Source organism: Opisthorchis viverrini, assembly GCF_000715545.1.
Source record: "Opisthorchis viverrini unplaced genomic scaffold opera_v5_118, whole genome shotgun sequence".
NCBI lineage: Eukaryota > Metazoa > Platyhelminthes > Trematoda > Opisthorchiida > Opisthorchiidae > Opisthorchis > Opisthorchis viverrini.
The window spans coordinates 26113-43777 of NW_008751774.1; the positions used below are offsets into that span (position 1 = coordinate 26113).

Below are 17665 nucleotides of genomic sequence, written 5' to 3' on the forward strand. Positions count from 1 at the left end.
TAGTTCAGTGTTCGGTTTTCAGTGAATTGCTTCGAGCATGTTTTATTCTCGGTGCTAAGCCCAAATTTCACCCGACGAATGAGGATATAGTACTCGGTTTTTCCTCTTTGTATCCAATCGTGACTGACTTTTGCCGTCTTGGTAGTCATATTTTTATGCATTTGTCCGCTTTCAGCAATGAAATCACCTTCCCTTTCGGAGTCTCAGTTCGGTGTACAGTGTCCTTCTTGTGCACACGGGCCCATGCTGTCTCTCGCTACTCAGCCAACGAAATACGTTTGTTCGGCCTTTCGCCGCCAGGGTGATTGTGAGCGTGATCGCATTGCTGCTCAGAATTCTATAAACAACACACGCTGGCCAGTAGACCGGCTACGATCAAGCAGCCCCAGTCGACGTGGTTACTGCTTGGACTGTGATTCCTTATTTCTTGTAACCAGCGAACATCCGGACCACCGTTCGCATCAGTGCCATATCGGGCTTACTGACGAACTTTTGAACATGCCCACTTATTTGTTGACACCATTAGAAAAGTCAGAATCGAATGCGGTGCGCAGCTTGGTTCGCTTGGAATAACTTTTTTCCTTGCAGCAGTACCTATACTCATTAGACACTCTTAATGAATTGTATTCAGTCCTCCATCGGTTGAACATTCAGTTCGTTGTATGTGTCGGCTGTCCGCGTCTACATGAATTTATCCAATTGGAACGACGGATCAAGGGACAGAAAATTGACTCATACCTTCTTGACATTGATTTCCGGCTAGTAAGTTGACTACTTTGATGGGCGATCTAACCCAAGGCATTTAATTGTAATAGCAATATTTCCACAAGCGCCACTTCTCCCGGTACAACATGGTCAACCATCATTTCTTCTCTTGTGAGCATCGTTCACAGTTTCAACAATTTTGTCAACATATGGATGAGAATGGTCTTATTTTCTGTGATCCGCCTTTTGCTGCGCCTCTGAGGTTATTGCTCGATCAGTTGGCTAGACTCGGAGACATGCTCCCCACTACTCCTGTAAATCATGGCAGCATGGTACAAAACAGTCAAACTTTTCCATTATAATTATCGTTTGCAGAATTCCAATCGTCATGTTGTCTTTCCCGTCATGATCACTCTGCCACACTTCTTTGATCGGAAGCTGAAAAAGATTAATCCCTTGTATACTCTATTGGACTACAAGGTTGGTTGGTTACCCGGCCTGTATATTCTGTCAAACTTCTCCAGGTTACCTACACAAATCACCGGCGTTTCGATGGGGGCACATCGACAGAGACTACGCAGTCTGGTCGGCGCAGGGATTCAGTCGTGCGCATATTCACAAATTTGCCGGCCTCTGTGGTACAACCCCCGGAGAGACTGAAGTCACAATTCAGGTACGGTTTCCATAAAAGACGGCGTCTCAACATAACCGTGTGGAACACTAAGAAACAAGGCCTTCCTCTCGCGGAATTTCGGTGTTGATAGGCTGACCTAAGACAAAGTTACATCACCCGTTAGTGGCCGGGTGGTCTCGCTTCCGAACCTTAGATTTGTGAGATGCGAGCTGCAAATGGTTTCAAAAAGTGTTGAAACAGTTGTAGAGTACTTACGGCTTTTTCGGCACAGTGTCCTGACTTAGCGAAAATTCGATGGAATTCTTCCTAGATCACATATTGTCAACAAGAAACGTCAGAATTTTGAACTGCAATATCATAGATACGTGGTTATGGACTGACGAACAGTCACTTCTTTTGCATGACAAACCTTGTGTATATTGCTTTTATGTCATCGTTTTCTTACCGCATGTTGTTTGGTTATAGATATTGCCAACCGTGTTCGCGCTATTCAGCACTCAACAATCGTCACTGTGGTCTTTGTGGTCGTTGCCCCACCAAGGTACGTCTGAACTACTGCCTTGCGGTGCAACTTTGAGGCTTCACTCACCAGTAGTCTGCCGTAGTAGTCTGTCGTATATCTTGCGCCTTTTGGAATAGTGTCACGGGTGAGTATAATGGATTCAGCCCTGTACCCCATCTTTCTCGCCATGAAAAGCACAATGAAGCAACTCGTTCTTGAGACTTATGGAATGTCATATTACACGGCCTTCCATTGTTTTCCCCTGCTTATTTCCGGCTATGGTACAAACTCTTTTGAACGATAAGATCTATGAGCCATCAAAGAACTGTGGCTTGGTTCTAGTTCTTTTTTTCGTTTGTTTTATATTGGCATTTGACCCTCGAGATTTATATTCTCTGCACACAGCGGCTACGTCTCTGATCCGCAATGTAGAGTGGACCGAACAGCGCCGGAGTCAAACTGATACCCCAAATGACTGAGTTTGGCAGATGTTGCTCTGCCTTCAATTTGGAAGTTCATCTCGCTATCACCTGATTTTACACTCTTGTTTGCTTGTTCGAGTGGCAGATCCAGTCCGGACATGTCCCTTTGGAATATCCAAACACTCTTCTGGAGCTCTTGTTTGAATGATGTCGCCATTGGAAACATCCTAGTCAAGGTGTAACATCAGTCTAGTTTATTATTCTCATGTGACCTATACTTGGGTATTTGGGAGAGGTCAGTATGCCGCACACGCCTCAAAGCCATCTAGATGTCAATAGATATTGTCGTTGTTTCACGAGGCGTTTCGAATTCAGATAAGAGATATGAAACTGGTGTCACTAGGTTACCACGAAACGGTTGAGTCTGAGTTCCTACGGATGTTAGCTTAGCTTGCTCTTTTGACCATCTGGCTACCTGTTGGTTTGGAAAAAACCCCGGCATAAAACGGAAGTTTTCATGGTTTGAGAGTAGGCAGAACACTCAACCGTACACGGACGGTAAAAAACGTTTGGAAATCAGTTGTCAAGTTTGGCGAACAAATCAGCAGTCAGGAACGTGGCTGCAATTCAGAAAGACATTTGTATGAAAATGAAACAGGTGAGACGTGGTAAAGCTGATTCAAGTGGGCGTTCCCGCAACAGTATGGGGGTTTGGGAGAGGTTCTCTGTAGTGTTACTGGGCATCGTTGATTGAATGATATAGAATTATCAGGTACGGCGTTAGCTGGAAAAGCCTTGAACCTTCGGACGAACAGTGCTCACTCGTCGTTTTGTTACTGCCCTCAGTTTTAGGTGTTCTAACATTCTTTTCCTTTTCTCTGTTCCATTTTTTAAGCATGGACGAACGTACAGGCATTGCAAACATTGTGCACGTTGTGTTCCACCCAACCGAAAACATTGTTTTGAATGTGGTCGTTGTGTGTCTAAGATAAATTGCTCTCACAGATCCGAATAAACCATATACTGAATATGCATTCTTAAAGGGACTTTTTTGAACCCATGTATGTTTTGCTACCAGTAGGGCCGAATACAACCTCAGATGTGGTCGGTTCTCAACTGTGCACCTCTCGCAGGAAACATCCTGTACAAAGTAATTTTTGGTTTCGCCTAATCGATTTGGTTTAGGCCCGTGAATTGTTGATTTACCCCGAAGTAAGTTTACAACACCAGTCTTTTGTGGAGTGCTTGCAATTAATATTGAGATGACCTCGTAGCCGCGAATTCACTAGAATTCGGATCGTCGATTGGTCATTTGCTTACAGCGTAACTCCTGTTTCTGCTGTGACATCCACTCGGAAACTTGTTTGCGTTGAAATATTGACAGTTGTTGATTCCATCTCGGTTTGAATGATGCCAGGTAGTCTTACTGTCTGTGAAATGGGGCGTCCGTTTGGCATCATCATCGGTGTTGACCCTAATACTCCACTGCCATGCAAAACGCTTTATTTGACTATAATTAAAGCCTTAGAGTGAAAGGAAGAGAGAAGAGCGGTTGAGGGAGAGGCCTGGTGCTAGCCTATCGCAGGCCTTCTTAGATGTCCACGCCTCCAAGCGCTTAGAAAATCTCGAGGGAAACTGATACCACAGCATCAANGTTGAGGGAGGGCCTGGTGCTAGTCTATCGCAGGCCTTCTTAGATGTCCACGCCTCCAAGCGCTTAGAAAATCTCGAGGGAAACTGATACCACAGCATCAAATTGGTCGAAATACGTCTTAATGACCACCAATCCACACGAGGTGAGGTTCTGAGATAACAGTTGTCGAACACACCTCATTTCCGCTCCCCGAACAGGTCAGGTCTCATGGCGACACAGAAAAACAGCCCGCACTGTAGCCTGCTACACATGTCCCCTGAGATTCACGGATACACCACTTTGACTCCATAATTGTCTCAAATTAGCAAACATGACCCGGGACTTCCAGATTCGTGCATTGACCTCATCTCTCACAGTACAAGCAGAACTAATACAACGTCCAAGATGCGTAAGGCGCTCCACAAATTGCAGTGGCTGTCTCTAGATTGTAAGTGGCGCGTTCAGTGACTGCATGTCCAGGAGCGTGACCTCACACTTTGTGGGTTCAAAGTGCATATCACAAGACGAGATGACTTTGGTTAGTTCCTCCAAAAACACCTGCACCTTCTCCTCTTTGCAAACGAGAACATTGTAGTCTGCATAATCGAGATCGACAAGGTTTTCTTGACAGGCTATTCGACCATCGGGTTTTGGAGACCTTCCAGCGTTTTTCTCGTAGTTCCATCGATCACGGAGTTAAAAAGGAATGGAGAGAGTGGGCATCCTTGATGGATACCACCTTATGGACAGAATCTTCTGGAGAGCTCCCCGTGTACTCTCACGTCCGGAAGTCTGAGAATACAGAGAGCTTATTATGTTCACGAACTTCCGGGGCATTCTTTGGTGGGCAAGCGTGTCAAGAAGAAAAGACTGGTCAACCCAGTCGCATGCGCCTTGGAAATTCAGGAATATAGAATTTTGAGTCGCTTATACGTATGGCGTCGTTCTAGCACCCAAAGGTGTATGAATATTTGGTCAACCCGCCTCCTTACCAGGTCGGATACCCACTTGCTGCTCTCGAGTCAGTATCTCACGAGCCACCGTAAGGCAGCGAAGCACAATTGACGCCAACATTTTCGTTTCGATAGGGGTTAAGCTGATCGACCTGTGGTTACTGCACTCTCTACAAGCCCCTATTTTGAAATTGGACACTATCCAGTTGTCTCAGTCGTCTGGGACAGACTCCTTTTCCAAAATGCAAGCAAGCAGATCAGACAAGCGCTGACTGAAGACTCCATCCCCATCTTTGAACAATTCAGGTGATAAGTCATCCGGATCATAAGCTCGGTGGTACTTGGGAGAACATATGCAGTCGTCAACCTCCGAGGCCGCAGATGGTTTTGCGTTCACCGTCCAGGGTTCTTCATCAGCTGTGGGTTGCAGCTGGTGGGCACGACAATTGTCTTTCAAAGAAGACATCGAAGACAGCCAGATAGACTGGTTATCAAGGCTTGAAAATTGATTCCGAGATACATGGGGATGTCGGCGCCATGTGACAAGCAGATGTTGTACGCAAAGCCGATGCAAAACGATCGGAGTTATCAGTTCAAAGTTCTGGGCCTACAAGGTGAGAGTTATTAATGGGCTGGCGAGAGGGGAAAGAAAATGTATGTAAAAGATAAAGAAGGTAGACGTCAACAATAGCCTGTTTTCGCTTACCTGCCCTGCTGTATGCGGCGAGTAAGCCGGCTCGGTTGATGGTACCGCTCTCGACAGCCGGCGTGTCATGAGAGCCTTGTTAGTTGTAAGTGTCATGGTTATACATTGGCTGGTATACTGTCAGGGCGCCGACGCTAGACAGAGAACGATTAGGATCCTCAACTAAAGCCTTTAGCTCAAAAGCCTAACCGCAAGGCAGTGGTGTTTGGCGGGAAATGCTATTACCACTTCTACGGAACAAGTCGCTACATGTTCCAGCCCGCAACCTGGAGGATCAGGAGACTGTTTGTCAGACCTGTAACCGGTGACCAACCTTGTATGAGAGACTGTGAGTGTCGCGGTGATGCTCCTCAGTATAGCACAATGGGTCACTGAGGTGCGCAAACCTTCACACCACGGTAAGGTCCACTCTCTTGGTGACGTCTTCACTGAGGTGCTTACGAACTACGGATACTATATACATTCAATTTTCGGTCCCGCTCGTTTCTTTGGTCGATATTCACTCCAAAGTAAACTCGTTTACACTCTCCTCCCTTGCAAGCTCAACGTTCTGAATTGGGGTTTCAACCAGGACTTTCCTAGTCCGGCTGTGTCTGCATCCTTTGTAGACAGTACACATTCGTTGCATTGGATTTATTTGGCTTTATCCTCAAGTCTGAAAACAAGACTCTCTGAATTTTTATAGCCAATAACTAAACTTTTCTTACGCTCTGATTCCATTTCAGACAAGTGTATCTGATATGCTCTCCCAGTTCTCCTCGACCTTCATTTTCGGTATATTACAGGAAGATGCGACGTTGGTTTCGCGCGTTCGGCTGTTGTCTGATTAGCTTGGTCGCTCTTTTCGCCCTCATTCACGTCCTGATCTCATTGATCGCAAGAGGGACCAGCAATCCATCGGTATCAACTCTAAATTCGACGTCTAACCTTCCCAAACGGTCAGTCTTACACTGCACCTACTTCACTTGCTTTAACGCTTCAAAATGCGCTTTTGAGTACACTGGGCAATCGCTTAATCGAATATCCATCTATGTTTATCCACAAGTTGAACACGTGCTTGTTTCCGGCCGCCGTGTTTCGCTAGGATGTAGCCGTCAACAAATCCAACTGCTACGTGCACTCCGAACCAGTCGCTACATTGTGAGCGATCCTTTGAAAGCCTGTGTATTTGTTCCAAGCATAGACCTACTGAACGGATTGAGTTCAAACTTTGCACATTCCTTACAGGTACTTAGCACCCTTCCCTGGTAGGTTTTTTCCTTATTTTCCATCTCATCTTTTGTCAGGTGGGATGGAGGAGCCAACCACTTACTGTTCGGAATGTTGCGAGGGAAATACTCCGTTTTCTCTGGAAAAGCAATCATTGCCCACGCGACTCACTCAAAGTGGACTTATCGTCCGACATTTGATGTATCCATTCCGGCATACAATCCGCTTTACGACATCACGCCTTCAAGCTCTGCGTAGGTTGTCTTTGTTTTATCCGTCTATGAACTCAGTCCTGTTTTCAGAGATACTCACATTTTAACCGTCTTGCCAGTGGCGAATGCAGATCCGGCTACCATTAAACAGTTGCTCCTAGCCCACAGAATCCCAACCTTTCCAGGAAATGCATCTGTGTTGGTTCTTGATCCTGTTCTGCCTCAATCACGTTCATATGGAACCCGAAGTGCATCCCTCTCTATCAGTCCATATGACCCTCCTTCTCGAACAATTGTGGACTATGGAGAGGCTCTTGTGGGGAGCCTCTTCTGCCTCATCATTCAGATTCCACCAGTCGGTCAGTTCGCCCTGTTTGATTCTATGAGTGCGGGCTGTATACCGGTGATTGCTGACGATAACTTTATCTTGCCGTTCTCTGAAGTGTTGGACTGGTCCAAGTAGGTTCTGCTAGATGCATGGATTCAGAGCATTTTGTCGTACTCACAGTGTTTCACCTATTTTAGAGGAGCTATTTTTCATGTTCTCTTTTTCTGCAACGTCAAGACTTGTGTTAGGAGGGACATACGAGTAGGATCATTTTTCCGAGGGACTTTTCTTGCTGGTACACGTTTATTTAGTGTGAGCGAGTTTTTGGTGGCCGACTCATTTGTTCAGGAATTTTATCGGTGATAAACGCTTGTTGCTTCCGAGTCTATTCTGAGTCCAGGACACTGACTGAATATGACACCGAGCAAAGTGATGGTGAGTTATGTTCATATAGCAGTAGGTCAAATGGTTTGTCTGTGGCCTTTGTTATTAACCCGTAGGAGGGATGAAATCTAAGGTGCCATCAGGTTTACCAAGTCAACACAGGGGCAACCAAAAAACCGGAGATGCTGTTGAACCGCGAACCTTCCGAAGAGAAACATGCGTCTTTGCTCCTTTTTTGCGTTGGCTTTCGATCGCCCACACACAGCAAGTAGCAGCTATAGAGAGCCATGATAGTGCAGCAAGAAAAATCGGTGAACTGCATAGTAGATGTTGATCAACAGTTCACATATCATGAGCCTGCTCGTATTTTCTTGAGGATTGTTAATCTTCTGGGGCTCCGTTTCTCAATATAGCGATTGAAGAAGATAGCTTGCGCTTGGTTTATCTACCAAAGTGCGTGGCGGACAGTAGGTATGTGATCACAAGTTGGTGAAAATGTCCAATCTCGTACTCATTGCCAGCGTGATTACTGATAAAGAGAAGGCCTTTCACAAGCTGGCCCGCGATTACTCAGGGCATTCCATAGCCATGCTGTTGTCCCGATAAGATCTTTGTCGGTGATGGGACAACTACTTTTTCACTCTCCTAGAATCGCCATTCGTGTGCGTCACAGTGAGCTGCACAAAATCGTCACGACGTTGACCTCCCTCAGTTCCCAGGAAATTGCTCAGTTTCAGCGTCAAGTGAAGTTCATTTTCAACCGCTACTTTTCTACGATTGAGAAAATTGTACACACCACTTTGGATATAATCAATGATCGTGTCTTCCCCTACTATGCTCGGTCATATGTTCAATGGAACAGTCCAGATTACATGGAGGTAAGTGGGTGTTTTGTGATCAGGCGCGATGTTTTGGTGTTAGGCTGTACGCACGGACCACGGCCGTACTCTTCAACAGTGGTTAGCTCTATCCTTTCGGCCATGCAGCATAGCTTTTAAGGATCACTATCTTTTGTTGGGACCACCTAAGAAGACTTAGTTCGCCTCATTGTTCCCTTCTTAGTCCTATAAATGTGGCGTTAAGGTCGTAGTGTTTCATGTTGACTGAAACTATATGCAGTCCTGTGCAATATATAATGCAATATATAATGTGCAATATAATTTACTGACCAGAAGGTCCGTGGTTCGAACTCCAGCTGTGCCTCTCGACTTCCCCTGTCTAGGCTTGGGCAACCTGTCAGTATCTCAGCCTTCGTGCTTCCTTCGGGTGGTATGACAGCTAGGCACCGGAAGGGTGGTGCAGCTGAACACCGTGATAATTCAGAAGTGAGAGAGAGAGAGAGGACGGTGCCAGTGACCGTACCGTGAAAAAGTGTAACACAGAGACCATGTTGTATTGGGATCGAAGTGGTGAAGGCGAGCCTTGTGGGTGTCCTGTAGACCGTTGTTCAACGCATCTGGTCTGGTGTCCGGTCACCAAATTTATTTCTTTTCAGATAAATCAACGGCGTTCTAGTCAGACCATATGTCGTTGCATCTCTAAATCTACCAGCCCCTTAGGAGACGTATAGTTTCGGGGAAAAATTTAGATAATATATTTCAGTTATGGTGTCCTTTTGATACATAGCTGCGGCGCAGTTCGTAGGATGAGCGAGCGCCGCGTTGACGCTAGGTTACCCAAGGTTGAACAGGAGCAACCACAATGTTGCGTGGAAGCCATGGGTCTCCGGGTAAGTAGCTCGTCGGTTAGTCTTTGAGCACGAAGGTAGTAACTGGTTTCGCTCTTTTGTTCGCGCCTGGGAGGGATATCCATGTATCCACCAATGGTGCTATAATCTCTTTTCGACCCAGTTAGGAAAAAATCTGATACTTCTTTGGTACCTAGCTGCCATGCTAACGGAAGGATACGCGAGGGCTGGAATATTGCCAGGTGCCCTAGCCTAGATAGAAAATGTCTAGATGCAGAGGTTGGGTTCAAGCCACGGACCTTCCGGTCAGTAAGCTGACGCCTTAACAACTGAACTCTCTCGAGCTCGAGCATTGTTGTTCGAAGCATTTGGCCCGCCAGTCGAAGCGTTCTTTGTTCAAGATGGTCGCTCCATTCTCAATGAGGGCTTGAACCAGTTGCTCTAATGAAAAGGAAAGTATGTAAGAGTACGTATGCTGAGCCCGCTAAACAGTCGAACTACTCATACGACCCCTTTTACTCAACATACCAGTACTGAACTCATGTACTTCGGTAGCGTGAAGCCAAACAATGTAGGCTTTGTTTCTAACTCCACGTAATTCACTGTATTGGGCTGTTTTTTCCAGAGACTTCCTTCCATCCATATGTTTAGTCCGCAACAATTTGCCCAGAATTTAGGCTTGGTATGAGTGTTCTTCATAAATGAGGATGATTTCGACTAGTTACCAGTGATCGATCATTATGAGGTGGTTATGCTGACTCAGCTTGCTCATTTACTGTCCGCGATTACGTTGCGTAAGGGGCGGTGTGGACAGCGATAAAGACTATGCGGCAATAGGACCTTTGGTTGTCAGTAGTTGGTGAAATTCGGTCAACTTGATCATTAATCTTGTCTTGAAGTAGTTTTCCTGACTAACCGAGGTACACTGTAGCTGGAACCGGGTGTATTTGCTGACTGGACTTTTCATCCCAGCAACCTGACGTTCAAGCCAAGCGTCTTCAGCTACTTCTGTCTGAACGTTTTCGAACTCTCACGGCTGAATTTCTTGTGAGTTGGGGATATTTACGTTGCCTCGCCCATTAGATTTCGTTGGCGTAATAACCCCAATTTACCACTCAGATAGCGCCACAGATGCTGCTAACCTACACATGTCGGTCCATCATCCAGAGAGATAGGTTCGCCAGTGCTAAGTCGAGTTTCATCCTTACAGGGATTGCATCGATCACATCTCTATTATGCCTGAAACTGTGCCACTCCTTCCATCGTGCGTAATTCGAAATGGCGGGAACTTGGAGGCGGACAGAACTTGATATGGCGGAAGGGAATGCATGATGCTATGTAAAGTTTAAGTACCTTCGAGGATGGTCTCCACGTCACCCTCTCCGTGCTTGGCTGAAGACCCTGGACGATTTCAGTGGCGTTTACGCCGTCAATTTCTATCCAGATTGTATGACTTAATGTCAGCGTTGTAGACACCTCAGATTTTCGCGTTTGGCTGATTTTAGCTCCCCTAGCTTTCCAATTTTTCTTTGCATTATGAGGCTTTACTCATGTGAATCGACATAGTTGTGCTGCACTGAAGCACCGGTGTTATATGTTGTTTCTGTCAACACTGATGATGACTTCTTCCGGCCACTGAAGGTGGCCACCTTTCTGGATGTGAAAGCTGACGTCAGACGTTGTGGCAGTATTTGGCAACGAAGTGTCCCCTCGAAATTCGTATGTGTGCTTGTTCGCGTGGACGTGGACCTGTGTACGGCAAACTCCGTCCTCATTTCGCCACATCCAGTGATGTCTCGCGAGGGTGCTCTCTTTCGTCCTTCTTCAACTTCTTTACCACCTTGTGGGGGGGGGCGCTCGTTTACTGACACTGAGTGTGCTGACGCAGTTGCTTTTCTTGAGTATGGCCCTTTAGAGCTATAAAACACTTCAAATAAAACAAGTGTTTCTGTTGCATGATTTGTGCGTTTTATCCCTGGAAATTGTAAAGTTCTACTGGAAGACTAGGTGAGGGAGAACGCAAACCTCATGCTTGCAAATGCACTGACCAGTGGGGTAGATAAATCCATATATTTTAGCTGCTGTAACAGTTCCGGCAGACTGGCGCAGGATGTAACAACTCCGAACTTCAGAAGGCCAGAGTTTGAAATTCAAGAGTGGATGTTAGACTATTGCGGTTCCCTGCGTCCTACTTTGTGGCACCGAGACGTAGCTACTGCTTGTAGACGATTCCCCATGACTGTGTTTGCCCATCGATGCCTCTGAAGCATTGCGCCCGTTTAGTGTGCGAACATGAGGTCAATAATACTGAGGTCCTGCTAGTAGTTTTCCGGAAAGATACCTCTGCCCAGCTAGATCGGTTGGCCGAATTCTGTAGGTAGGCTGGTTAGGCAGTGTACTTCGTACGCTTGAGGATCGTTTCCTTGTGAGGCTTGTCTCGGTGAACGGTGTGTTGAGTGGAGACGATTCAGGTACAGTCATTTCATAACTTGGTAACTGGTGTAACTTCAGAAGGCCAGAGTTTGAAATTCAAGAGTGGATGTTAGACTATTGCGGTTCCCTGCGTCCTACTTTGTGGCACCGAGACGTAAGCTACTGCTGTAGACGATTCCCCATGACTGTGTTTGCCCATCGATGCCTCTGAAGCATTGCGCCCGTTTAGTGTGCGAACATGAGGTCAATAATACTGAGGTCCTGCTAGTAGTTTTCCGGAAAGATACCTCTGCCCAGCTAGATCGGTTGGCCGAATTCTGTAGGTAGGCTGGTTAGGCAGTGTACTTCGTACGCTTGAGGATCGTTTCCTTGTGAGGCTTGTCTCGGTGAACGGTGTGTTGAGTGGAGACGATTCAGGTACAGTCATTTCATAACTTGGTAACTGGTGTGTCCGTGGATTATGTCCTGGGGACGGTACAAACCAAAGGGCATTGCCTCTGATAGATTTGATTATGCAACGAGGGCAGTGAAGATCCTGCATCAAAGCCACCTTCTCCATCGTGTAGCTCCCTCCCTGGCATACTGGACTGACAAAACCATTTAATTTCAATGCGCTGGCTGGACCATCGGTTTCATTGTTTCGTCCTCCTTCCACTATTCTCGTGGTCTTCGGTCAGCGAAACAATTGCAGTTGACTCGACTTGTATGTGGAATTAGTTGCTGAAGGCTGAACTGAATTACTTACCAAGATAATTCGCGTCGCCATCGGTCGAACAGTTTTAGTGTGATGTTGATGGAGCTTTGAAACGTTGAACCTTGATCTATTGAGTTTTTCTCAGAATTGGGAAAAACGTGACGAGCCGTTGATTCAGTTGACTATCAAATTCTGCATTGTCTCTTCGTCTTTCCTCCACTTTCTACTTTTTTCGACGGGGCGTAGTTTTTCTTTCAACCACCACCTTCACTACCTTGGAGTTACTATCTATGACTCTGATCAGCCAGACAGTCGCTTCGAGTCCAACTGCTATTGCTCGGTACGTTTGATAACCTTGGAGTTGGTTTGATGTGTAGTGAAATTTCCAGCTCTGTTTGCCGTTCTTGGCTGAGTTCACCACAGTTGGAATGTCGTATTATTGTTCCACTAGTTGGCGGACCTCAGAGTATGCATGAACTCAATTACTGTTTTGTCCAACACCGTCATCTTGATTATTTTTCCAATCTTGACTAATCAGCAAACAATATTGTTTTCTCTAGAACGCACTACCGCCTCCACCACTTTTGTTCTACCCACCTCGCTCATCGGTGCACGGTCGTTTAACCGCACTGATTCGCGCCCGGGATCACTTTGGGTTGTTGCATCAACTTCTGTTAAAGTTACAGCTTGCTTCTTCACTACATCGTATAGTCGTACTGTGGACCAATCCGAGAATCCCTATTCCAAACCGTAAGTCTTTTTTTTCTGTCACAACACAACCCCGTAGTTGGTAGCTTTTTAGTACGCAATGCATCGGGCCATTTTGTAACATAGATATTCATTTGCCTTTTCTGTCCACGACAGTGTTGAAGTTCGGTACAATGGACAAAAGACTATTGTGAAACCTGCTCTGTGTTCGACTAGGCACATAGCAGGTCTTCCTACGCACTAGATGCTGTCTGCTTAGAATTTTTTTTAATATTGGTACTCCAGGCACCACTCGCTTGTTGGAATAGTCATTGCTCGTATTGGTTGATTTTTTTACACACCCCGCGTCACTAAACATCTCCTATGCAACATGACTGACCAGTCAGTTCCAATACGATTTCTCGGATGACCGACACGCTTTGCCACTCTTGTCCCCTGGATTGGATTGCAGGTCTTCAAGTGGGTAGGAGAGAACATGTCCTCCATATTTCGACGTCTCCTACCGTGGTCTTTTCGCCTGTATATTTAAAAAGGAGTCCGCCGGGATTCCGGTTCTCGTTTTCCTGTAACTTCAGACTTCTGTAATAAAAATGGCCATTCGTTCTAACTGACCGTTGATTCTTACGGAGTGTTCTTAATGGTGGCTTTTTCTGACTCTGTTCACAACTATTCAAGCTACACAATCACTTCTATGGTCTTTTTGATGAATAGTCTTAGGCCCCCATATAGACTATCGACCTTGGGGTGAGGAACGTTATGAACATTCATGTGTACTTTGGGATTCATTCTATAGTACAGTCATTCGTTGTTTTACTCTTGCTCTGGTATGCGAAAGCTCGACAGTGTGCAGCCATTACCATACAGGGAATTAGTGTACAATCCAGCCAACCAATCCACTTTCTACCTCTTTTCTTCCTTTAAATCAGCATCCTTATGGCCTGCTTTGCGTGTCCCCCTGACGGTGCTACCATTCAGCCAATTATTACACGGTCGATACTATCCATTTGCTCAAATTGACACCGAAGCTGTGCTGTCGCTGGATGATTCGACATGTTTGCCAGACCTGCAGCAAATCCAAGCCGGTTTTGAGGTAAGACCAAAGTACCAGGAGCTTCCACGTGCCTTGTAGATTACCCTTTCGAGTTTGGGTAGGTTTTTCTAGGCCTGATACTGAGTCATCTTAGTTTTCCGTACTAATATACAGGTTATGTCCAGATTGCTTCGGGAAGCCTTCCTGGAAGCTCCTTCGATTTGCCTAACTGCACTTCTCTCACTTCACTTGACACACTAAGTCTCTTAGAGCGTTGTGTGCTGATATTCTGCCGCAGACCAGTCTCTAGAATGGGCTACGGTGTACGGAAATCATTACAATGGAATTCGGAACGTTAAGAGGCGTCAAGGTCATGCACCATTGCTTCCACCACTATGACAATGAGGCACCTGGAGAAACCTCTGTGCTAAGAAAACTGGTTACCACAGTCCACCGTCCGAACCTTGAATTTTTTACTGGTGCCAGGAGGAGCGACCGGTCATACTTGGACCGCTTTGCGAGAATGAAAACCTAAGTTCGACTTTAGTAAAATTCTACTGAACCAGTTAAAAACACAGTCTTGCTTCGCCAAAAGTGTATCGAGTAGACGTAGCCTAATGGCCCGTGCAACAGACACCACCAGACTTTGTGAGGCGGAGATGCATTCAACGTCTTCATGTTGTCATGCTCTCAGCGCCCGCTCTATACAAACACTCTTCATTCTACCGTTCGAAGCAACGAACCTGTGTACAAACTATATTTCCTACCGAATCGCTTCAAGTATTTTTCATCAAGTTCATTATCTCCCGGCTGTTCCGTCCATCGGTCCGAAGAGTAACGCCATGCCTATATCGTTGAGATGTAGTGAGCGGTGACCTGCTAGCATGCAGTGTTGCACTGCCTCTGGCTCAGTGGCAAAATTATTCTGTTTTGTCCCATCCATCATATTCGTCAGGTAAACGACGTGACAATTCTCACTGCTGCAGCTCTGAAGGAAAAGGTTTTCTTATGTGAAAAATGGCTTCAGCTGAACATTCTTCAGGAGATGGGCGAGATGGCGCGAATTTACTGACCGAAAGGTCCGTGGTTCGAACCCGACCTCTGTCTGTCGACTTCCCCCGTCTAGACTTAGGCAACCTGGCGGTATCCCAGTCCTCGTGCAACCTTTGGGTGGCATGGCAGTTAGGCACCGAAAGGGTTCTACAGCTGAACTTTAAGACTCATTTTCTCCGTACTGTTAATCAACTTTATCCCTATACTTGTGGAGCTTGTGGGCACTCTCTAAATTCGGAGCCAATGGTATCACACTCTTTGGAATTCTCCGTCATTGCCTAGGTACTGATGGTTGCAAAAGAACAGTGTAGTTCGCTGGGACTTCATACAGATTGCGGTGTTGTGACCACCCCGCAACATCTCAGCCACGATCCGCCTTTTTTTCTGTTGGTTGGGTATCTAAAATGTGTGGAGATCCTATAACCGCGTGATATTGTATCGTGCATGCGCGAAGCAACCCTACTGCTAATAGTTGTAGCGGTATCACTTATTAACTGGCCATAGAAGTAATTCCTGTTTTGCATGTGACTTACATTCTAATATACACGATTGCTTTTAGCTCTGGTGTCACAATCCAGATCGACTAATTGGTCTGACGAACGGTACGATTGTCGGTTCAGCTCGAAAGTTATCCGACGAGGCCTCCTCTCTCAGTGCTGTGTTCGGCCTCACCATATTTCATAAGGTTTGTCCAGCAGTTTCATCAAGTTGTGTGTTTTGACCGCCTTTTTCTTTCCTTGTTTGTTCCTTCCGAATGGTTTAACATAGTTTTTATGTCAATCACACCATTTGCCGAATATGTGCAGCAGAATGAGAACAACGCTATCGCAAGATGGCTTCATTTCGCTCCCTCCTAGCAGCTGCAGTACGGGTAAGGCATGATGAGAAAGAAGAACAAAACTCCCCGTATGACGACCGCCCAAATAGTCGTGATATCGAGCAATATAACCATCGCCATGTAGAGAGTGAACCCAAATCTTCCTGTGAGCACTGAGTAACCTGTTTGCATCTTGTAATCATGCGCAGGAAGATGAGACAGGTTCAACTCGGTGTTTCTTCCTCAGTCGAGTGTTGCGTGACAGGAAATGTGACCTCCCTACCAGATTGGGTAAAATCCGGATCACGTAGCAGAGTTGAGACAAGCTTTGCATCCATCTCAACTCGCCAGCCGAATTCGCTGCAACTGCTCGTAGAAGCTTACCGAAATTTGGGCTTGGAAGACACGACCTCACCGGTTCACTTGGGGACCTGTTCTACGTCGCACTTCGTAATGCCCCATATGCACCCAGCAAAGGATGTTGGAACCCGTCTGGCCACCACTTTATGACTGCCTGAAGAGAGTGAGTCAGTTCAAGGGGTTGACCTTAATGGATAACTAGCTTCGGATACCGACTTCGCTCACAGTTCCAAATAATTAGCTGGATCCTAGTGTATTTACGGTGACGCATATCCCGTAGCCACTCTTCTGGAAAACGTACATGTAACCTTTCGTCCAGAAAACAGGGGCAACTTAACTGTTCCGATTTTAGATTGCTGTTAGTTATTACAAATTACAGCAACAGGGTTTTTTTGCGAGGAACATTTCCATTGTCAAACTAGACTAGTCTTGGTAACCATGAACCGCGACATCTATTTCTTGTTGATTTATAAGTGTACAACTGACCACTATCCGTGTATTCTCCCGAGAATCGGTCACAAATGCAGAATCCCCGGCAGATTTTCAGATTGGCGTTTGAACGGCTCTCCTATTGGGGGGGGGGGGGGGGGTGCACTACTAAAACATCGAGTGGGGCGAATTGATGTCCACATAGATAAACAGTATACTTCAGCTAACAAACTCGAATAATTCATCCTTTGACAACATGGGTTAAGTTGTGTTAGTACGCGTACAGACCGAAGCTTACATGTGCAGAGGTCGTGTCAAAAAGGTCATCATCGGTCACCACACGATCCGGATGGCCTCAGCGGAGCTTGCCAAATGGCGACTAGCGGAGTGGGTGTGAAAATGATCAAGGCAGGAACGTCGCCGTTAGCTAGACAAGAATAAGCAAGCGAGTGGCCGCAGTTGCACTAGCTCTCTATGTTTGACCGATCGTACAGCCGTGTTTTTGGTCTTCTTATCGCGTAGTCTGACAGGCCTGATTCAGGCGTAACCGACAGGTATCCCCCGTTGGAACAAGTTGTGATAAATACAGGTCTATGGGGGTTCAGCAGGCGGCGGTTCTGATGTACACAAGTATGCCAGTGCTGAGGATGTCTTGCAGTCCGTGCGTGGCGCAGAAGTCAGGTCTTTATCAAGATTGTGACGAATGCTGTAAACTGGAGATGTTATCGATGACAGACAGCATTCCAGCGCGGCGCCTGTGAACGAC

General features: G+C 46.2%; 1 protein-coding gene across 1 annotated transcript in view; it reads left to right on the forward strand.

Moving 5' to 3' along the window:
* Window positions 1-253: 253 nt before the first annotated feature.
* Window positions 254-17665, forward strand: part of T265_05932 (hypothetical protein) — a gene marked incomplete at both ends in the record, with an annotated part of 18517 nt that continues 1105 nt past the window's right edge. The window contains 10 exons of the mRNA XM_009171079.1: window positions 254-762; window positions 816-1378; window positions 1805-1880; window positions 6647-6802; window positions 6842-7018; window positions 7055-7435; window positions 8338-8566; window positions 13063-13252; window positions 14137-14300; window positions 15853-15978. Coding sequence (XP_009169343.1) covers window positions 6876-7018; window positions 7055-7435; window positions 8338-8566; window positions 13063-13252; window positions 14137-14300; window positions 15853-15978 — 1233 coding nt within the window. The remainder of the gene's footprint in view (window positions 763-815; window positions 1379-1804; window positions 1881-6646; window positions 6803-6841; window positions 7019-7054; window positions 7436-8337; window positions 8567-13062; window positions 13253-14136; window positions 14301-15852; window positions 15979-17665) is intronic.